This window comes from Trichosurus vulpecula, chromosome 5 (assembly GCF_011100635.1).
Source record: "Trichosurus vulpecula isolate mTriVul1 chromosome 5, mTriVul1.pri, whole genome shotgun sequence".
Taxonomy (NCBI): domain Eukaryota; kingdom Metazoa; phylum Chordata; class Mammalia; order Diprotodontia; family Phalangeridae; genus Trichosurus; species Trichosurus vulpecula.
The window spans coordinates 104022105-104045534 of record NC_050577.1 but is presented as its reverse complement, the minus strand read 5'-3'; the positions used below and the strand labels follow the sequence as shown (position 1 = coordinate 104045534).

Below are 23430 nucleotides of genomic sequence, written 5' to 3'. Positions count from 1 at the left end.
TGGTGGACTGCCCGGCAGGGCCTCTGCAAGATCCGAGGAAGTCCCTGGGACAGGAGGAAAAGGTCCGGAGAGACCTGTGCTGGGTCTCCCAGGGACTCCTCTGTCTGCCTGTTCCGGGCTAGCCAAAGGGGCCAGGACCTGCCAACCCTGTCCCCTCCCCTTTCAACTTGCCAAGAGTGCAGACCCTTCTTCCTGCATCTGCAGCCAAGAAAACAAACCTGCCTTTAATTTGCGCGACCTCAGACAGGGTGAAACTGATAACTTGTAACTATATCCCCCTCCATCCTCCCCATTTCGCTGATTCGGGACATCTTTTGAAATCCTAAGTGGAGAGGGATGTGTGTCTTGGGCGGCGGGAAGAGGAACAGAGTAGTACTTAAATTCTATCTTGCCCCTACTCTATATGGTGTGCCTGCCCCACCCTCAATTGAAGCCCTGGAGATTGAGTAGGGGAGACTCGACACTTAGCTTTTGCATCCCCTACACAACCTGAAAACCTAAGCTTCAATCTTCTGCCATGTCCACACCCCAGCTCCACTCCCCTCTCTTCCTGGCTTGGCTCATCCCACCCTGCCTTGGCAGCCCAACACCCTGGCACCCTGTGCCCGCCTTCCCCTGGGGGAGGTGGCAGGAGCCCAGCAGCACAGTTCGTGTTGTAATGGCCCTGGCATTAGGCTGAGAAAGTCAGGGCTAAGTCTTTTCCCACCCAATTGGTTCCACCCTTCAGGGGAAATTTGACTCAGGAGGGAATGTAGGAGTGGAGGGCTGCTTCTGAGACTGGGGTGTTGTAGGAAAAGGTCAGAATGCCCAGGGCCTATTTCCAAGGCTGAGATGTGGGGGGAGGGGCTGAGATGGGTATTGATACCTTTTGAGGGGATCATTTATAAGCATGGCCTTCTGTTGTGGACAAGTCAAGGTTAAGGAGGAGACTCCCTCAATACCTAGAAGGAATTCTGGCAGTGGGACTCCAGTTCTATGCCCAGGGAGAAGCATGGCAAGTACCAATGCCTAAGGATTAAGGTGAGATGGTGAGGGGGAGGAAGGCAAAGCAAAAAAGAAGGCCCTTTGGTATCCTCTCCTGCCCAGGTGTCCTCAAAGCAATGAGTAGGTAAACTGAGGAACAGTGAAGAGCACCAGGGCAGAAATGGGAGGGGGGCAACCAAGCTGCAGGCTCCCCTTAACCATTCAATTCTCCTCTGGTCTCAGCTTGCTTTCCCTGCTCAGGCCCTCTGAGAGCACAGGTAGACACAGATTGAAAAAGGAAAAGGAGGTGGGGGATTGGCCACTTGTGAAAGCTGCTATTCTGAAACATGAATTCAGATGCATGGCCAGAGACACATACTGACACAAAGATGTGGGGAGCCCCCTCATCTACCAACAGAACCACATGCTTTCAAACACACATACTCTCTCTCTCTCTCTCTCTCTCTCTCTCTCTCTCTCTCTCTCACACACACACACACACACACACACACACACACACACACACCTTGCTCCCTTGCTTTCACAGACAATCCCTGTGGCATACACCCAAACTCATACACAATCTCTTACACATGTATGCTTTTATACAACCTCTCATTTTTCTCACATTCATACACTATCATAGACATTCATAGACTAGCTTACACCAGCTTTCGTTCACACACACATTTACTGCCCCCAAACACTTACCCAAAACACTTTCCTATGTTGTCACACCCACATCCACACCCACTTAGTCAGTTTATGGTGATCTCAGCTGGAAGGGACTATACAGGCACCCCACACCTCAAAAGCTGCCCCTACCCACCCCCCTATTCTGGGAGTGGGAGTTGCATATGCCTACAGATGCTGCTTACTCTGAAGATACTGTGTTAGAGACACTCTCTACAGGACAGACTCAGAACCTCAATAAACATCATAGAACTGGGCTGTGCCCTACCCTGCCTCTTCTCTCCACCTCCCAAACACACAAACAAAAGAAAAATAAATCCATATTTCTTCACCTCCCTCCTGCTCCCCAGTTAGGTTATGAGTCTTACGTATGGGTGATATTAACTCTTTCCCATGGGCCTCTACTAAAAATGAGCTGTTGAGGAGGAGGGACATGGAGTGATGATGAGAATTACCGAGAGGTTTTCCAAGGTGGAGATTAAAAGCTACAAGCTTCCAGGGATGCACTACTATCAGGGATTATATAGGAATTTCCTGAGAGTTTAACAGCTGCAAAGCAAGACCCAGGAATGGCCTTATGGTGCTGACCCTCCCACTCTGATGCCAGGGATAACAGGTGGGAAGCCCTGCCCAGTTTGAGAACCAGTCACAGATTTACTGTTCCCATATTGTTCCATTTGTTCCTTTCTCTGCTCCTTCTCCCTAATGTGTCCCTGCCCTGGGATCCCCTCTGGATCACCATATTCTAATCTAAGGGTGAAAATGCCATTTGGGAGGCAGGACTCATGGGTTCCCTTTACAACTCTTTCATTGGTTATGTGTCCTGGACCATACCCTGACTTCTCTCTTCCTTTTTTTCTCTTTGTGGTTTCCAGCATCCTCCCTACCCAGGGAGACAGTGTGAGAGAAAACAAAGTATTATCAAGATAACAATCTCGCCTTCTTGGGAGAGAGCATTAGCAAATCCCAGGATGAAGGTTATTTACTGTGTTGTTTATTACTTCTGTGATTACTATTTTCTTAGTCATGTTCTTGGTGCCTTCAGCTTCTCCGTCTCAGCTCCCATCCTATTTGTGCAGAATTTCAGAAATTTCAAAGCCATGGAGAAAAAAACATTTTAATTAAAAATTTTGGAAAAAAAAACTAAAATAGATAACAGTGGCTTTTAAAGCACTTTCCACAAATCTAACATAACCGTAATTTTAGGAACTTTTAAAACCATATTAATTTTAATTGGGTTGTTCATAAAATTATCAGGTTTGCTATGTTAGACTTAAATATAGTTAATGTGGCAAGTAATTACACACTAAATATTGGAATCTACTTTTACATATTTTAATATATGTTATAAATGAGGCTACAGGCTGCTGAACTTTAAGGGATGTATCTGCTGAACTTTAAGGAATGTATCATCTCTTATTTTTGTTTACCATTTTATAAGTTAGTAAAAACCTGAGAACTGAAAAGACCATAGATATAGTAAAGCCCAAAAAAGGTTTCTTTTATTAATATTGCATTTTCTACAATTTCAAATAGAACTATAAAGTAACATTTTTCTTAATAAGTAAGGGGGGAAAACCAAATGAGCTCATTAGACTTACTTTTACCACAAAAAAACCTCCATCTAATCAGTCTTATTTTCTGTGGTGTTACTATCAGTCTTTTCTGTTTGTTTCAATGCTCCATTTTTTGTATCTTCCTGGCCTTCTAAAAACTGAACATTTGCCTGGAATGAGACAAGCCCCTCTGCTTCACAAATCAGTACATTTCTTGAATTGATGTAGATACTTCCAAACACAAGCTAGTTTCTTTTACGAACCAGAGAAGACTCTGAAACACGAAAGAAGCAAAAGGAATCAGGAGCTTTTGTCCTGTAAGAGATTTGGCACCATGTTGTAGGAGTGATTTGCTTGGCAGAATCCCAACTTGCATTCCTTGACCAAACACCTGAGGACATTGTCTATTATGCTCCAGTGGAAAGTATCTTTCCAACATCGAGTCATAGGTGGATCGCTTGTTTTGCAGCCTAGTTAAAAGCAGGACTAGCTTTGTCATCACTTAAATTTCTGCCTTTGAATCTTGGACCAAGAGATTTGTAGTTGTGTTGCTTAGCTGGCACCAAAAATCTCCTTTCTTAGTGAAGTCTTTTACTTAACTTTTTTCTGTACCAATAAGTAGGGCTCCACATCGGGTATCAAAATCTGTTGATGTTTGATAAAGAATTGGCAAGGAATGTCTGACAAAAGAGTGCTGTGATTCAGATACAGTGCCTGCTTTAGAACCTTCATGGATTTCTACTGCTGAATGCTGTCATTCTCACTGAGCAAAATGTTCTTCCATTTCTGGGTATTGTAAAACTTTTACTCCTTATAGAGATCCTCTAGGTTTTAAAAAATATATACACTTTCCAAGGGCAAAAAGTTAGTGTGATGGAAAGGAAGGAGTAATAAAAGTGGAATCAGAGGACCTGGATTCCAACTCCTGACTCACCTATTTAATACCTATGTGACTGTGGACAAGTCACTCCAACTTTCTAGTTTCCAAGTTCCTTCATTTGTAAAATAAAGGGACTGGTCTAGACTAGTTCTTAACTTTCTGTGTCTGTGCCATGGACCCCCTTTGGCTGCCCAGTGAAGACAATGGAACCCTTTTCAAAATAATAGTTTTAAAGATATAAAATAAAATACATAGGGTTTCAACAGAAACCTATTGTACTGAATATACAGTTATCAATTTTTTTTTTTAAAAATAAGTTCATGGACCCCAGGTTAAGAACCTTTGGGCAAGATCATTCGTAAGGTCTCTTCTGGTTCTTAATCTATGATCCTCTGACATTGCTGGTTTCTCCCATTGTGCTTTACTGAAGAGCTGTGTCATGAATGAAAAGATCCGCACCTGGCCCATGGGCCTCCCTGGCCTGCATTCAACTTCCTACTCTCAGAGATGGTCTAGGAACCTTTGCTTTCATCCTCAGAAAAGGATCATCTTGTACTCTTAAGGGAACGCCCTTGAACCTGAGATCCAGAGCCTACCAGAATTTCCTCTCCCCTTAGAACTCCAAATTCACAGATCCAGTAAAGGAGGAAGGAAAGAAGGAGCAATCATTTATTGAGCACCTACTATGTTCCAGACACTGTGATAAATGCTTTAAGAAATATTATCTCATTTGATCCTGATGACAACCCTGGGAGGTAGGTGCTAATCATTATTGCCATTTTATGATTGAGGAAACTGAGGCAGAGGTTGAAGGACTTGCCTAGGATCACACAACTAGTCAAATTTGAACTCAGGTATTCCAGACTCCAGGCCTAGCACTCTATCCAGTGTGCCACCTAGGTAAGCCTAATTAACTGATCATTCATTATCTATCTCTTGTCTTCTTCCATTGCCACTCTCTCAGTACCTTTTCTTTATATTCTCTTTGCCTCTTTCACCTCTCACTCCTGTCTTCACAAATAAGAGAATTAGGAGAGTGTAAAGAAAATCCAGGGCTAAATAGCCCACCCTATACTAAAATTTCTCCATGTTATATACCATTTATGGGAGGGGGGAGGTATAGATACACAATGACCAACAAGAAAATTATTGCACCTAAAAAGAATATAAATCAGGACGTAGGTGAGAATGCAAACCAGAGACCAAGCTGAACCCAATAGACTGTGAGGTCCTCAAGGGCAGAGACTTAACTTTTTGCCTTTGTTTCCTTAGTGTATGGCACATAGTAGGCACTTAATAAATGCTTATTGACTGACTGATCAGGAACCAAAGTCTCTCAGGAACAGCTGGTCTAAGAGGTAAAGTGGAAGTAGGAAAGTGAGGACTAGAATGGAAGTATTGAGTTGAGGGTATCCGCATGGAAAACAGGAAGCCTGATAACAGTTGTTGGCAAAATGACTCTATGATATAATCTTCCTTTTCAAAGTTCTCCCTTTTTATCTCAGCAAAACGTGTGGTCTACTCTACCTCCTTGGTCTGATGTGCCCGCTCATGACCACATTTGTACGCATGCCAGGCCTCCTACCTGTCCTGCTGTGGTTCTATGGGAATAGACACCAACCCTCCCTCTAATATAAAAGTTCTTAACCTAGGAGTCCATGAACTTTTAAATATATACATATATGCATATGTATGCATATATATTTGATAACTGCATTTCAATAATTGTTTCCTTTTCTAATTCTATTTTCTTTTATGCATTTAAAAACATTACTGTGAGATATGTTACATAGACTTCAGACTCTCAAAGTGGTCTATGACATAATAAAGGTTAAGAACCATTAAAAGTTGAGAAACTTTTGCAAGTATTTCATCAATATAGGGGCTCCAACTAAAATACCATCCTGGATAGTGTGCCCTTAAAACCATGTGTGTTCATCTCAAGTTAGCATTTCTCCATCTTGGTAGAGAATTGGTGTTAGCATTGGCCCAGAAGAAGGCTTAAACTAGTTTTGTTGTGTTGGGAAAAAGTATTGGGAATAGATGAAGCTATCATTGTGGTAAGCTACCATTCCTTGATTTAGGAGGTTTTGAAATGTCTAATTTATAACAAACCAAAAGGCAATGCCTAATATTTATGCAGAGCCATTCAAGCCTTAGAAGGCCATCTTCCATTCATTCGCTTTTTATATCTAAACCAAATTACATGCATCTTGATGGGTATAACCATCTCTGCCAACTTAAGTGATAGCACTGAGCATTCTATATAATTTGTTAGTCCTTTTTTCCACAAATGATATTGGGTCTTTGAAAGGGAAAGCACAGGATACCATTGCTTTCTTCTCTTTGCTCAAAACTCCCACCAAGCTACTATCTCTAACCTAGCCAGTGAACAGATCCAACCAGTCAGGACTGGAGCTTGAGATTAATCACACAAATGCACAGTTTACATGAGAGCCATTTCTCTGCCTCAGTTGTACTAGACACAAGATGATTCTTGTGTGAAGGAAGGAACTTTGGCTCAAAGTCTGGCTAGGGGCAGCCCACACCTTCTATAGGCCAGGTTCCTGTTGCTGGAACAGGACCAAATCCTGGACAATAGCTGGATTATACAGCATCAACCACTATTAAGAAAAGAGGGTTGGAAGTTATATGGAGATTGAATATTTCAGATTGTTTCCCTAATAAACCCCATCAACTTTGTGGCTTTGAGTGTCAGAGAATTTCTAGCATACTTGCTTTGTCTTGTGGAAAAAGCCAGTTATCACTGTGGTGATAATCCCAACAGTCACTTGCTATTTCTGGGGCCATAGATAAGTCACTTAACCTCTGTAGACCACGATTTTTTCTGTATAATATAGTACAATGGAAGGAGTACTGTCTCTAGGGTCAGAGGACATGGGTTCAAATCCTTCCTCTGAATGCTGCTACCTTCATGGTCACACTTAAATGTTGAATGAATGAATGAATGATCCTGGGCAAGTGAATAAAACCTCATTGGGCTTCAGTTTCTTCCTCTGTTAAACCAAAGTGTTAGGTCTAGATATATGATCCTATGACTTCAGTGCCTGTACTAAGCCCATTAAGTTTATAGATGCTGTTGAATTTATCAAAGCTCAGACCCACAACAGCCAAGGGCCTGACAATTGGATCTTGAGTATCAGAAACAGATGCACCATGGTGTAGGCTAGGAAGCCTGGTTGGCCTGAGCATGTGTGGGGAAGGGGTGGTACACAACCCCTCTACCTGTGGTGACTAGTAAGCCAGTTTCCAGGCTTAGTGGAGACTTGAGTCTGGATGACGAGAGTGGGCCAGATCCCAGTACCTAAATTTCACTGGCTGCTCCTAATCTTTGCCATTTATCAAATTCCTGGTGGGCAGTCCTAGAGAATGCTGGGGCATCTTATTAACTTCAGTTGCAGCCAAAGATAGGGCTTAGTGCAGCAGCACCGTATTCGCCTGCCATAATTCAACATGCCATAGCATTTAGTGCTGGAAGTGACTTTAGTTCTTATCTGGACCAATTCCTCATTTTCTAGTTAAGGACAACAAGGCCCAGAGAGAACTGACATACCCAGAGTTACAAAGGTAATAAATAGAAGAGCTGAAATTAAGTGTAGCTAATGCCCCCAAAAAATGATTCAATAGGATTAGAATTGTTGTTGTTCAGTCATTTTCAGTCATTTCTGACTCTTCATGGCCCCATTTGGGGTTTTCTTGGCAAAGCTACTGAAGTGGTTTGCCGTTTCGTTCTCTAACTCTTTTTACAGATGAGGAAACTGAGGAAAACATGGTTAAATAACATGCCCAGGGTCACACAGCTAGTAAGTATCTGAGGCCAGATTTGAATTCAAGAAGATGAGCCTTGCTGATTCCATGGCCTGGCATTCTGTCCACTACACCCCCTAGCTGCCCAGAGCTGGAAGTAATCGGCTGCATTTTTTTTTCAACAGAAGTCTACGAACTTAAAATTATGTTTTTGATAACTACATTGTGATATAATTTATTTCCTTTGTAATCCTACATATTTTATTTTATGCATTTAAAAATATTCTGAGACAGGTCCGTAGGCTTCACCAGATTTCCAAGTGGGTCCATAGCACGAGATAAGTTAACAGCCCTTGGTATATATCAAGTTCTGACAATGTCCAGAGGGAGCTGGCATGCTCCATCCTTGTCCTTTGCCCTGAAAGAGCTAGAAAATACACTGGCTGGCAATATGGGATCTAAGGAGAATGTTAGCTGTCTCCTTGAGCTTCAGAAGAACCTCACCACATTTTTCAAGGAGAGATTTTTTCCCATGAGATAGAAAATGGTTCAGTAGGAAAAGAAACCTACGCCATTTGGTAGCATGGAGGAGAAGGAATCTACAATAAAAGTCATATTGGTCAGGACTATAAATAATCATCAGGTGAAGGTCAACACAGCTTACTCAGATGCAGGAACTGTGGGAGACTCTGTGCCCACCCAAGAAAAGAATCTAGGGTATTTACAGGCCTGCTGGAAAGCAAGGCAACTAACCCCATCTGCTGCTGGAGTCAGCTGCTTGCTTCCCAAAGGGTAACAGATGCCCCCTGGCTTATGGCCACCTCCTCAGCAGTCTGCTCCCAGGTTTGGTGCAGTCCTTTGCTAGGGATTTTAAAGAGTGGTAGGTGTTTAGCCATTGTATAAGTAGCCAGAATTGGGGGGAAGGAGTCTGAAACAGGCACCAGATGATAGATACTATTGAGTTTCCCACATTGGGGTTGACAAATGTCAGTGATGAGGTCAATCACCAGGTTTGACTGAAAACCACTTCAAAAGGGGACGGGGCCCAAACTAGCAGCCAGGCAAGATCATAAACTAGAGACCAGACTGAATCAGTAACCAGAATTTCCAGGGATCCCCCAAGTCCAAGAGACAATGGAAGCAGGAAGCCCAGCATCATAGCAGAGGTTTAAAGCAGAGAAGTCTGAATGGAAATCAGGAGGCTCACGCCTAGAAGTGTCAGCCAAATGACTGTCAGGTGCAATCTTCCTCCTTCCTCTTCGAATTTTTTATTACTTTCGTCAGGGTAACATCTATGCTTAGCTCCTCATTCTTGCTCTTCTCTATCTGCCCTTGACTCCACCTGTATGTGTTCAAGATTGCCTTTTTGCCCTGCCAAATTGGTAATTCTCTTAGAAGGGACATCCCAGACTTGCAGCCATGACCTCTGCCCACCTCAAACCCCTTTGGAGGAACAGTCCATCCCTAGGAACATACCTCATCTAAATTTGGAATTGATCACCTGGATCCTCTGGTTCCAGGTCATTGGCCCATTCTCTTAATCCCGGATTCAATCTCATCCAATTAGGAAATCTCCTTGTGATTTGTGATTCTCCACACACAGGCTATGCAGCCCTTTGGCTAAATAGATATCTAACTTTATCTTTTCCCTTCTTTCCCATAGGGATGCCTCCTGCCAAAAAAGGGCATAACTAGAAAGAGGCAGGGCCATAGAATTTAGAAATGGAAGGGACCCCCAGAAGTATAGTCAGGACTTCTTATCTTAGGGTCCATTGACCTAATGGGGGTCTGTGGATAAATCTTCCGGATCCAAAAGTGAATGGGGAAAAATACATCTTTATTTTTACTAACCTCTAAGTAAAATCTAGCATTTCCTTCAATTATAAACATAGGCAATAAAACATTCTGAGAAGGGGGTCTATCCACAGGCTGCATCAGACTGCCAAAAGGGTCCAAGACACAAAAAAGGTGAAGAATACCTAGCCCATTCCACTCCCACCCCCTGCCCTTGCTCTTTCTATTAGACCGCACTAGAGCAGATAATTCCAATGGTTGTGAATCCTAAATAGAACAGCTTCCATCACTTCAAATTCAGAATAATTCAGTCCCGACACACATCACCGCCAACACTCACAAAGGGCACCCCTCTCTTTTCAGGCTTCTGTGTCCTTATTTTATTCTTTGCATTCTTTTCGTCTTGCTCCTTCTTGAAGACAGCAGCTGTGACAGGAGCAGCTTTGATTTGCTTTGTAACTAAATTCATTTGCACTTCTGTAGCTCTTCTGGAGACTGTCCAACTTCATGACGTCAGTACGAAGCAAGTTTAGGCCATGGGATGTTCATCCTATTGCAGTAACATCGGTATTTATCCATTTTGATCTCCCATGATGCTTTCACATTTATTTGCATAGCCAGTCAGCAAAGAAAATACACCACCACTCCCAGTCTTCTGCCTAGCATTGCTTATTTTGCACTTGATGTACTCAGCAGTGTTATCTGTTCTCTCTTTCTGCATTGAGGTGTGATCATGAAATTTATAATTCCTTTTCCTACACTTGTGCCCATCCTTCTGTAAGTAACCAGAGGCATGGCATCTCATTGATTCTTTCCTCTGCAAATGCCTGTTCACATTCAGACTCTGGAAGGGCTCCCAGGCAAATGGAATGGTGGTCTTAGTCACTCACAAACTCCTGGCTTGACTGTATTTTACATGACCCACATTATCTGTTCCAGAATAAAAGGTTGCTCTTGGGAAAGATTAATTCATTTTCTCTCTGGTTTTCAGATGCCATCTTCTCTATGAATGAAACCACTTACTGAATTGATTGCAATTTTCTTTTTAAGAGTGTTGATTGAGAAGCCATTTGTGAAGCTGCTGGTGTTAAGAAGCTATAGTAGCACCTCTGGGCCAAGAACATGGGAAAGTTTGACTTACATTTTCTTCCTAATAGTTCCCCTCCTTCAACCTAAAGGATTTTTTTAATGGTCCAATGCAAAGGTGTTTAATGATCTTAGTAGCCTTTGGAAATACATCTTTAATCTGACAGTATTTGCAAATCTCTTTCTCCCTTCCCCTTCAGAATAACTTGTAGAATAGAAACACTTATCCTCACAGGCGAAGTTGGCCTCACAATTTGCTTGGAGGTGAAGACAACAATCTAACTGCTAAGCATGTAGAGATATGTTTGTGGTATTTCCTTCCTCACAGTCAACTATAAACAACTTGTCCTCCTTGTTATTGTTTGGTCATTTTTCAGTTGTGTTCAACTCTCCATGACCCCATTTGAGGTTTTCTTGACAAAGACACTAGTTTTTTGTCATTTCCTTCTCCAGCTAGTTTTATAGATGAGGAAACTGAGGCGAACCAGGTTAAGTGACTTTCCCAGGGTCACTCAGCTAGTAAGTGTCTGAGGCCAGATTTGAACTCAGGAAGATGAGTCTTCCTGACTCCAGGCCTGATGCTGTGTCCACTGTGCCACCTAGCTGCCATCCTTATGGAGCCGAATTCACCTCATTGCTAAGGCTAAGTGATGTCACCATATAAATCTCAAATGAACAGATACTTGGCTATCATTGACATATGTTGTGAAAATATGATAACATAGTTAAATATAATTTAATATTCTTTACTCAGATAAGTACAAAATCTTACCATTTTGATTAAGAGGCATACTTTTTTGAGCTTCCTTATAGGCCTCAAGAAAATAGGGGCAGGTGAAGTCAGCCAGTGTTTCATTTCCTTTTACAATCCCAAACCTAACTTTTTTTTTCTCATTTCTCCCTGCACTGAGCCTTTCAAATAATCAGGACAGTAAACTCCAGATTTCTAAATTCTACAGGAATAAATGGATGTTCCTTCCAGCATTCACTCCATACTCATCTCTTTGTGACCTGATCAGAAGACAATACTGTATCTACCAATTTTCTTTTTTTTCTAATTTTTTAAACATTTTTATTGAAAGTTTTGAGTTCCAAATTCTATCCCTCCCTCCCTCTCCTCCCACCTCCTTGAGACTGTAAGAAATCAGCTATAGGTTATACATGTGCAATTATGTAAAACAGTTCCATATTAGTCATTTTGTACAAGAAGACTCAGATAAAAGAAAAAAAATGAAAGAAAAAAAGTGAAAAATAGCATGCTTCAGTCTGTGTTCAAGCAATATCAGTTCTTTCTCTGGAGGCAGATAGTCTGCTTTGTCATTAGTTCTTTGGGATTGTCTTGGATCATTGTATTGCTGAGAATAGCTAAGTCATTCACAGTTCTTCAGCAAACAATATTGCTGTTACTGGGTACGATGTTCTCCTGGTTCTGTTCACTTCACTTTGCATCAGTTCATGTAAGTCTTTCCAGATTTTTCTGAAATCATCCTGCTTGTCATTTCTTATAGTACAATAACATTTCATTACAATTATATGCCACAGCTTGTTTAGCCATTCTTCAATTGATGGGCATCCCTTTGATTTCCGATACTTAGCCACAATGAAAAGAGCTGCCATAAATATTTTTGTACAAACGGGTCCTTTTGCCTTTTGGGGGATGTCTTTGGGACAGAGACCTAGCAGTTGTCTACCAATTTTCTGAACAAAAGTCCACTAGAGGATGCCTGCAAGCAAAAAAGCTAGTAAATCCTTCTTTGTTGAATGGTAAAAGTTTCCAGAAGCAAAAATAAACCTGCTCTTCCAAAGGAAAGTCAAACTGTAATTGCTTGTCTTCAAAGTAAGCATCTTTAAAAGCATGATGCTGAAGATTGTTTTACATACTTATCTTAGAAGCAGCTACATGATGCAGTGGACCATGTTAGACATGGAGACAGGAAGATCTGAGTTCAAATCTTCTCACATGCTTACTTGCTTTGTGACCTAGACAAGTCATTTAACCTTACTCAGTCTCAGTTTCCTCATCTCTAAAGTAGGAATAATAATAGCACCTTTCTTGCAGGATTGTTACGAGAACTAAATGAGATAATAATGGCAAAGCATTTTACAAGCTTAAAGCAGTATATAAATGCTAGTTATTATTCTGTTGCATAGGTTTGAGAAATAATTGAGGAGAGGAAGAACTAGGTAGCAATATAGGAACACCTTTTCGTAAAATTTTTATTTATTACTTTTAAAAAATTCAATATTTTTCAGTGAAAAAGATAACCCAGAAAAAGCTGCTTTTCCCTGAAATCTTTTTTTTCGTCTACCCTCACCCTTTGGGGATTTCACATCTCTGTTCCTTTCCCCTTGCACTGTAGACTTTGGCACGACATGGTCTCTCCTCCCTCCCCCTCCTTACTTCTGTTCATGTGTTTCCCTCTTCCATCATGCCCCAGAGCCTTTCATTCCTCCCTCCCTCCTGCTTCACTGCTTCTCTGAAACATTTTAGGCTGCCAGGTCTGACAGCAAAGAAAGAGGGCCCTTTGTGTCCCTAGTAAGGAATGACTGGGGGCAGTTCCATACCCAGCTGCCCTTACTTACTAAGGAGCTTCTAGGTTTCAAAAGGTGGTTGGGGGTGGGGGAAGAAGAGAGTGAAAGTCAACAAAGAGGCAGAGTCGTAAAAAAATCTCCTTCCAGATGAGCATAAAATCAACTGAGATCCCACCCTTATGCCCTTAGAAAGTAGGGATGGGGTCAGGTTTATTCCATGTCACTGAGAAGAGAGAAATGAAGGCACAGAAATAGGGCATAGTGAACCTTGGGTCCAAACCAAGACACAGATCAAGGAAAAAGGAAGCAAGTCCAAAATTTCTTCCAGTTTGAGTGAGTTCACATTGGCTCTGGAAAGTGAACTCACTCCCTACTAAGACCCTAAGTAGGCTTGGAAACATCTTGAGCCTTGGTGGGTACAATGGTTCATTAAGTCTGTGATCTAGATCAGAGAACTGTAGCTTTCTCTTCTTTTCCCCTGCCTTGTGTCTCCTTTTAGGGAGTGAGCTTGGATAAGAGACCACTCAGGTCTGAGAGAGCAACGGTCCCACCTGGAAGCAGAAATGTTGGCTAGGACAATGGTGAAAACCCTGAAGATGCCCCATGTCAATTAAAGGGGCCATTCAGCCTGGGGACAAAGTGGGGGATATGGTGTGGATCTGGGTCCTCTTCCTTATAACTCCAGCTTTAGCCCTTGAAGGTAAGAGGGATGGGCAAGGGATGATAGACAGACAATCCCTCTCCCCTCCCCAAAGATAAAAGGAAGAAGTATTGGTGCTTATAGAGGAAATAGAACAGAGGGCTAAGGGGATATTTTAAAGGAAAATTAAGGCATTAAAGAAATGCAGGGAGGAGAGAGAAAATTTGATTTATATGTTATGAGCAGGAAGGATGGTCTGTGGTTGGGGCTTCTCAAGGAGCAAAGCTGGCATGGGTTTTGGTAGGGATGCCATGTTGGGGTAGAAGAGAGGACTAGGAGGCTTGTTACTGCTTATCTTTGGGCAGAGGTGTTGCTGGACACTACAGGAGAGACATCTGAGATTGGCTGGCTCACCTACCCACCAGGAGGGGTAAGTGCTTCCCCCTCAGCCCTTTCCCCAGAAGTAGAGATGTATCTCTGGAGTTCAGCCTTACTACTCTTATCCAGCTGGTCTCATCTTTCCAATTCCAAAACATCTCCAGTTTTTTCTAGGATCTTTTCCCTGCACATCTCTTGGGTCTAAAGAGGTTCAGGGATTTAGAAACATGCCCTCTGAGAAGAGGTTAAGGTGGTAACTCCAGCGAGCAGGATGAAGAAAAGTACATCCTTCTGCATGCATCTTTGAATGATATAAATTTAATGAAAGAATGACCTAGCTATGCCCCCTCTTGTCCTGCTTCCAATACTGCTGAATTTGAGTATTAAAAAGGTTCTGACCTAGGCATACTCCAAGCTATTTTCCTTCTCACCAGAAATGCTGGAAGGCTAAAGTGACCTCTTCTCCTCTTTCCCAACCTCCTTGCAGTGGGATGAGGTCAGTGTCCTGGATAACCAGCAGCGCCTGACTCGAACATTTGAAGCATGCCATGTAGCAGAGGGCCTAGGCGTTGCACAGGACAACTGGCTACAGACCCATTTTGTGGATCGGCAAGGAGCCCATCGGGCACATATCCGGCTCCACTTCTCTGTGAGGGCATGTACCAGCCTGGGAGTGGGTGGAGGCACCTGCCGTGAGACCTTTACCCTCTACTACCGCCAGGCTGAAGAACCTGATGATCCCAGCCATGCATCAGCCTGGCATCTTGGGCCCTGGATCAAGGTGGACACAATTGCTGCAGATGAGAGCTTCCCTGCCTCTGCCTCTTCCTCCTCTTGGGCAGGTGGGGCTGGGCTTCAGCTCAATGTCAAGGAGAGGAGCTTTGGGCCATTGACCCAGAGAGGCTTCTATGTGGCCTTCCAGGACACGGGGGCCTGCCTGGCCCTTGTAGTTGTGAAGATATTTGCCTATTCTTGCCCTGCTGTGCTTCAGGCCTTTGCTTCCTTTCCTGAGACACAAGCCAGTGGGGCAGGGGGGGCTTCCCTGGTGGAGGCAGTGGGCACCTGCGTGGCACAGGCTGAGCCAGAGGATGATGGGGTGAGGAGCAACCCTCCCAGGCTTCACTGTAACGGTGAAGGCGAGTGGATGGTAGCTGTGGGAAGCTGCCACTGTCGCCCTGGGTACCAGCCTGCATACGGAGACAGAGCCTGCCAAGGTGAGATGTAACCCCCTTCTCCACGATGGGACAAACACCTGGAATTGATTGGCCTACCTGAGATCTTCAGATTTACCATCAACCCCACCAAAGTCTATATACCCCTATAAACCCAGAGATAGGACAAGGTGCCCTTTCGATCTACTAACCCTGTACTCCATTTCATTACCTTCCCCTGAAATTCTGCCCTTTAAGGCTTTCCACAGCCCCTTTCCTGGACTTCAAGGCCGTGGAGAGACAAAGAGAGCTACTTTTGCCTTTTAAAGAGATGTGAGAATAAGGAAGATAGGGATCAAGCTGGCCAAACTCTCTGGGTTTTGTCTCTAGTTTGTACCCTCTTTCTGTGTTGGTATAGGTACATGTGCCCCAGTTTTTCCCTCTGTAATGTTGGCAATAGAGAAGTCCCTGGGGTGTAGGGCCAGAAAGAAGGAAGGGCCATGACTGGGATGATAGTGTAGTGCAAAGAACAATGAATTTAGAGCCAGAGGACCTTACAACCTAATATCTCGGTGACCTTGAGGATGTCACCTAACTACTCTGAGACTCCATTTCCTCTTTTGTAAGATGGAATTAATGATACTTGTTTTGCCTAACTCATGGGACTGTTGAGGGGTTAATGAGATAGTATGTGCAAAATACTTTTTCAAGGCTTAAAGAATTCAGTAAATATGAGCAAATGGTAATAACTAGGGAGGTTGGAAGGAGCTGAGCACTGGGGCTTGAGGGAGGCAGGCTGGGGGAGGGGACATGGGGAAGGAGTAAGGGATCAAGAGGAATGGGAAACTCACAGGGATGGGTAGTAAGATGCCTGGGTTCCCTCTGTGGCTCTGCCCCTTAACTGTGGACTTCAGGGAAGGTGAAACACTACCAGCTTGAGGGGTTGGGAATGTGGTTAAGTGGGAAGGGAAATCCTGCCCCCAGGAGAAGGAGCTTTCACTGCTATAAAAGAAGAGATCATGTGGGGGAAAGGTGAAAGGGTTGGGGTCAGGGGAGGGGAGAGGTGGAGAGGGTGGAAAAAGCAGGTATAATGCCTTTACTGTCTTATCTGCCTCACCCCAGCCTGCCCTATGGGCTCCTTTAAGGCTGTGGCTGGGGATGCCTCCTGTACACCCTGCCCTTCCCGAAGTCACACTGCCATGCCTGGTGCACCGATGTGTCCCTGTCTCAGTGGCTTCTACCGGTCCAGCTCTGACCCCCCTGAAGCTCCCTGCACTCGTAAGTCACTTATCACTGAGGGGAGGGATGGGGAGGTCAATGGAAATGGGAATGGGTGATAGTAGGGAGGGGAGGGGAAAGGAAGAGGAGAGTGTGCCAGGGAAAGGAAACAAGGAGAGAAGGGAAAGGAAGGAAGGAAGGATGGAGGGAGGGAAGGAGGGAGGGAAGAAAAGAAAGCAGAATTGTCCCTCACTATCCATTCATTCTGTCCTCCCAACTACCCACCCCTGCCTTTCTCTCAGCATGTCATTGGGTTTCTTCACACTCTTCCCTTTTAATACTTTTACACAAACCCTACATCCACTATTTCCTTATGAATTACATCCAATTTCATTCTTTCTCTTCATTCTGCCCATACCACTTGGATCCCTTCAAATCCACATCCCTCCCAGCCCTAGCCTCCAAACTCTGTCCTGCTTCCACAAGCCCTGTTCTATGTATCTCCCTAGGGCCTCCATCAGCACCCAGAGACCTTTGGTTTGAAGTACAGGGCTCATCTCTGATGTTGTACTGGCGACTGCCCCAAGACCTGGGTGGTCGAGGGGATGTGCGGTTCAACGTCATGTGCAAGCAGTGTGGAGGCCAACATGGTCCTGAGAGTGAGACTTGTCCCCACTGCGGAGATGAGGTGTACTTTGACCCTCGCCAGCAAGGCCTAACAGAAAGTCGAGTGCTGGTAGGAGGGCTACAGGCTCATGTGCCCTACATTCTGGAGGTGCAGTCTCTCAATGGAGTATCTGAGCTCAGCTTTGACCCTCCAAAGACCACGTCCATCAACGTCAGCATCATCCATGAAGGTGAGACCTTTCTCTGACCCTCTAAACCTCCCTTCTCCCTAAATTTTACCATTCTCAAAATTCTCTTCACCCCATCCTTTCTCCAACCTCGGAGTGATTCCTTTCTCTTATTCTCCCCATTTGTGAGATTTCCAGACCTCCTCCTTAGACTCTGGAGGATCGTAGTGGTTAGTGTTGTCTACCTCTGGGTCGTGGTGGTTATCTTCATCCCTTCATGCCCCTCATGGACTTGACTTTGTGTGAGTTAGCTTGGTCCAGAGTCAAAGCACTTCCTACCTCTTCACACTTTCCAGATTTAGCTCACCCCTCTCCAAAGAGAAATTGGAAAATTACAGGTACTGGTTACAAGGTGGGAAAAGCAGGGATCTGAAGTCAGAAGTACCTAAATTCAAGTCTTGGCTTCACCACTTTACTAACTCTATGATCTGGGGCAAAACTTTTCTGACCTTCATTTTCCCCACCTATAAAAACTGGGCATAATAATATTTGGACTACCTATCTCATGGAAATGTTGTAAGAGTATTTTGTAAACCTTCAAGTATGATAGAAATGTAGTTTATCATTGTTAATAAAACAGATGCCTGGGTTATATACAAAGGAAAACACATAGACATACACATAAGGAGCAACAGGCAGTATTCTTTTGGGTCAGAACTAGCTCTTCTTGGACTGAGGATGAGGGAGAACACGTGGAGGGAAGAGGAGGAAAAAGGAGGGGAGTCTGACATTCTTGAGGCTCCTTTACCCACATCACCCACTGAGTAGCATTCTTGCTTTCCCAGTCATCTGCTAGTCTATGTAAGCCCAAGTCTCCTGAAGGAATCCACTCTCCCCAGTCCCCCCAGCCATCCCCTGAGTGATCCACCCTCCCCCTAGTCCCCCCGGCAGTTCCGCTGCTGCACCAGGTGAGCCGGGCATCTGACAGCATCACTGTGTCCTGGCCACAGCCTGACCAACGGCATGGGCGCATCCTGGACTATCAGCTCCGGTACTATGACCAGGTGGGTAGGAAGGGGAGAGACAGATAGAAACAGGGCAGAGAGAACAGTAAGATGAGGTGGGAGAAGGTAAAGGGGACAGGGCAGGGAGCGAGTTAGGCTGTTCAAGGGAAAAGAGAGGTTGGGAACACAGTTAAGCCTTTGTTGGATGGGATGTACTTGGGCTATCACAGCATTTATTGTCCCTAAATTGGGTTTGGTGCTCAGGGTGAGACTAACTATGAGGCCAGCCTGGGCACAGAGTTAGAGTGATGGTTGTTTCCAGGCAGAAGATGAGGCCCATTTCTCCATAATGACCAGTGAGACCAACACAGCCACTGTATCCCAGCTGAGCCCTGGCCATGTCTACAGTTTTCAAGTTCGGGCACGAAGTGCAGCAGGTCATGGCCCCTATGGGGGCAAAGTCTATTTCCAGACTCTCCCCCAAGGTGAGGGGAACCTGAAATATGAGGGGAGGACTAGGGAAGGAAAGGCTTTAGAGAATTATGGTCCTGTCCCCCTTAGTGAGAGGATCATTCTCTGGATAGTGAGGGTCTACTGGGGAAACAGAATTTGGACAACTCTTGGATCCTCATGATTGTGTCTTTATGGATCCATGTATGAATGGATACACATGTCACCCCAAGTCTGTGAATCTAGGCATGTGTGACTCCCCCCAGTTTGTGTGTTTTCCAGGGTTGTTGGGTGTGACTGAGTGACTTTGGGTGTGTAGTGGATACTACTGGGTCACCCTTGGGTGTGTTTTTCTCAGGTGAGTTGTCCCACCTGATCCCGGAGAGGCTCCCATTGGTGGTTGGTTCTGCCCTGGGTGCTTTGGCCTTCCTCGTGCTGGCAGCCATCACCATCTTTGCCTTCATCTTCCAGAGGTGATGACTCTCCCCTTGCCCCCTCATCTGATCTCCCCACCCTTTGACTCCAGCACACCCCCTGATCCAGGGCAACCTGTGTCCTCCCCTACCCCACCCCAAGGGGCACAGTGATACAACTCTTCTTTCCCCTTACCCTCTGCCCCTATCAAGATGTAATAAAGGTAGATGGGGGCGGGGGGAAATGCAGGAATCCCTGTTGACAGAACTGCCCCTTGTATAGCTAACAGTTGGCAAAATAGACAGGGAGGGGTAGGAAATTGGAGGTAAGGAAATACTACAAGTTTCTTAGTCTGTGCCTACAGGAAGCGTCGACGGACAGGCTACACGGAACCACTACAGCAGTACACCAGCCCCAGTGGTATGAAATGGAGTTGGGAAAGGGGCTGGTGGGACTTGGGGAAGAAGGGAAGAAGATGAAAAATTGAGGCCCTGGGAAATGATGAAGAAGAGGCTAGTGGTGGGGAGGCTCACGATAGGGTCTTACTACATACATGACCCTGAGCAAGTTAACTTCTCTCAGCCTCAGTTTCCTTATCTGTAAAATAAAGGGGTTAGATTGGATGGCTTCTAAGGTGTCTTCCAGCTCTAAATCTATGATCAGTTGCTCGACATGCATTTATTAAGAACCAACTATGTGTCAGGCACTGTGCTAGGCATTGAGGGTTGCAAGTGAAAACATCCTATAAATATCTCCAACATCGAGAGCTTCCTGGAGTATTGTGTTTTTAGGATGGGTAGGCCTTAACCATGAACCCCAAATCACAGGACTTGGAGTGAAGTACTACATTGATCCATCCACATATGAAGACCCTAGCCAGGCCATCAGAGAGTTCACCAGGGAGGTGGATCCAGCATATGTCAAGATTGAGGAGGTCATTGGACCAGGTATCAAAAGAACTGAAGGGAATAGCAGAGCTGGCTTGACCTTCCTAAGGCTCTCCCCTCCCTCAGTCAGTCCATGTGAAACCAAGCCCTTCTGGGGGTATGATTAAACACCACTAATGATTGCCTTTCAAGAGACATTCCTTAACTTTCTGTCCCGTGCCATTTTGGTACAACCTGACCTTGTACATTTACCATCCAGGCTCCTTTGGTGAGGTTTGCAGAGGCTGGCTGCAGCCTCGAGGACGGCGGGAACAAGCTGTAGCCATTCATACTCTATGGGCCAGTGGAGTAGAAAGCCAGCGCGGTGCCTTCCTGGGCCGGGCTGCAGTACTGGGCCAGTTCCACCATCCTAATGTCCTTCGGCTTGAGGGTGTGGTTACCAAGAGTCAGCCCCTCATGGTGCTAACGGAGCTTATGGAGAATGGCCCACTGGACAGCTTTCTCAGGGTCAGTAGAATCCAGAGGGAAGGAAGAAGGGCCGTGGGGACTAGGATGGGGAGGACTCCAACTGTCCTAGGAGAGGCACTTACAACGCTGCTTCTACTTCTCCCTACCCTTGGTTTCTGATCTGCCCATCTCCTGTAGACAGCCTTCTAATCCCAACTACAATCCATGGCTAATCTCACCAGACTTCTAGGTCAGTAGCTTTTTATCTCTTCCCTCTACCCTATAGCTGACCTCTGCTCTCTACTCTTCAGCAACAAGAGGGCCAGTTCAGTAACCTGCAGCTCGTGGCTATGCAGCGGGGTGTGGCGGCAGCCATGCAGTACCTGTCCAGTTGTGGCTTTGTACACAGGGCTTTGACTGCCCATAGTGTACTGGTCAACGGCCACCTGGTGTGCAAAGTGGCCCATCTTAGCCATGGCCACAGCTATCTGAGTCACAGCAGCCAGGTAAGAGATCATATGCTCGGGAAACCCATTCTACACATGGGTCAGTAGACTCCGAACAGAAATACGGAAAAGTTCAAAATGGAATTCATAAGGATTTAGTGACACATATGACTACCAAAGGCAGAAGGAGATGGGAGCTGGCATTGAAGAAGGATCCTGGGAGATCTGGGGAGGGATATTAAGAAATCCTGGGAAGGTAGGACTGAATAAAGACCTAAGGACCAAGGGCACTAATTGGAGGTCTCCAAAGCTCCAAAGTCCCCCTTCTGCTTCCTTCCAGGGTTCACAACCTCCACTCCGATGGGCAGCTCCTGAGGTTCTAACTCATGGAAAATTCACGACAGCCAGTGATGTCTGGAGCTTTGGGATCCTAATGTGGGAAGTGATGAGTTATGGGGAACGCCCATACTGGGACATGAGTGACCAAGAGGTGAGAAAGCCTACTCTGCTACTGCATGGGGAGTGATCTCTGAATGTCAAAGCTCTCTCCCATTCCCTCTAATCTAGTAGCCACACAATCCCACCTACCTTCCACCCTCTAATCCATAGATTTCATATACCTATGCAAGCCCAATGCCATGTTCCTCTCTTAATTCACTATCACTCACTATCACCATTAGATTGGTACATGGGGATTGGCTGAAGTGGAGATACTTAGCCTGGAGAAGAGAACGTATGGGAGACTGTCTTTAAGGATTTGAAGAGCAGGCCAGTAGAAAAAAGACCTTTGACCTGCTCTGTTTGCCCCCAGATGGGAGAACTGGGAGCAATGGGAAATTGCAGAGACAAATTTGGGTTTGATAGAAGGGAAAACTTGTTACCAATCAGAGCTATCCAAAAGTGAAATGGGCTGACTTGGAAAGCAGTGGGTTCCCCTCCCCCCCCCCTGCCACTGCAGGTCTTCAGGTAGAGGTTGGATGTTAATGAGGCTAAAGAAAGAATTCCTATTCAGATATAGCTTGTACTACATACATTCCGAAGTTCTGCCCCACAAGATTCTGAGATTCTTTGATTCTCTGACCTTCTAAATTTTTCTCTAGGTGCTGAATGCTATTGAGCAGGAATTCCGGCTTCCTCCGCCCCCAGGCTGCCCCAATGGACTGCACCTGCTGATGCTGGATACCTGGCAACAGGATTCTGCCCAGCGGCCTCCCTTTGACCAGCTGGTGGCTGCCTTGGACAAGATGATCCGCAAGCCCGAAATGCTACAAGCTGGCGGAGCCCATAGGGGAAGGTCTGGAGAAACTAGAGAGGGCTAGGGAAAATCATGAGGTAGAAATGGGTTACCAAGGGGAGAGGCAAAAGCTCGGGGTGAGACATGGTATGGAAGTTGCTTATGGACTTTGAGCCTGAAGCCCTTCAACAGCCTAATCCCTTCTCCCATTAGACCATCACAGATCCTATTGAGTCCTGTGACCTTGGACTTCTCCTCATTGGAAACACCCCAGGCTTGGTTGGCTGCCATCGGCATGGAGTGCTATCAAGACAGCTTCTCCAAAGTTGGGCTCTGTAGCTTCAGTGAGGTGGCTCAGCTTGGTCTTGAGTAAGCAGAGTTGGGCGAGGAATGCAGTCATTGAGAACAGATTGGGGGAAGAAAGGGTTAAGTGTCAAGGCCACACATCTGTCATTTGACAGAGTATCTGGCCTACTCCCTCCCCCAGAATCCCCACTTTCCCAGGGAAAAGCAGCAGAAATAGGTGTCTCATAGCTCAAGGGAGGCAGGTAGAGAGAATACATCCCACATCACCCCCATTCCTCCTTTTTCCAGGGATATGCCTGCTTTGGGCATCACTCTGGCTGGACACCAGAAGAAACTTCTCCATAACATCGATCTGCTTCAGCAGCATCTGAGCCAGCCAGGCCCAGTGGAAGTCTGAGTCCTGGACAGGAAACAGCTGTGGCCTCACAGCCACAAAAGGACCACAAATGGCATGAACCTTGGTTTCAGATGGAAGGACCTGCCTCTCCTCACTTACCACCCATGACTCATTCTTTGGACTCTTCCCTCCACAATGGTTCTCCCACTGCCATATTAAAGGGGAAAAATGGAATTTTGTCAATATGGAGGTGTGATGAGGTCTCATGTAGGTAGGAAACTAGGAGACCATAGGAGGAAGATTAAAGGGACTAGAAATATTTTTGGTGAAAGGCCAACATGGAAGGCTTTTTAGAGATTAGGGCACCGACTTATTGGAAGGAGTGATGCCTTAGCAGGGTAGGTGTCTGTGTACCAGCCATAACACCCAAGTCTTTTTTATTTTCCTTATTC

At 45.1% G+C, this 23430-nt stretch overlaps 1 protein-coding gene across 1 annotated transcript; it reads left to right on the top strand.

Annotated features, from left to right (window-relative positions):
* Nucleotides 1-13875: 13875 nt before the first annotated feature.
* EPHB6 (EPH receptor B6) lies at nt 13876-23212 on the top strand. The gene is made up of 16 exons (XM_036761123.1): nt 13876-13972; nt 14278-14342; nt 14778-15504; nt 16564-16719; nt 17169-17516; nt 18393-18517; nt 18780-18942; nt 19266-19380; nt 19686-19738; nt 20149-20268; nt 20468-20715; nt 20967-21161; nt 21442-21591; nt 22202-22395; nt 22549-22704; nt 22930-23212. The coding sequence occupies exons 1-16, from the start codon at nt 13876-13878 to the stop codon at nt 23036-23038; spliced, it is 3021 nt and encodes a 1006-aa protein (XP_036617018.1). The 3' UTR covers nt 23039-23212.
* The last annotated feature ends 218 nt before the right edge of the window (nt 23213-23430 follow it).

Excerpts from the sequence above, each read along its gene's own strand:
- EPHB6 (XM_036761123.1), top strand. The coding sequence starts at position 13,876 with ATGTCAATTAAAGGGGCCATTCAGCCTGGGGACAAAGTGGGGGATATG. Across the intron at positions 19,739-20,148 it reads ACAGCAGTACACCAGCCCCA|GACTTGGAGTGAAGTACTAC; the intron begins GTGGTATGAAAT and ends CCCAAATCACAG. Across the intron at positions 21,592-22,201 it reads GGGACATGAGTGACCAAGAG|GTGCTGAATGCTATTGAGCA; the intron begins GTGAGAAAGCCT and ends ATTTTTCTCTAG.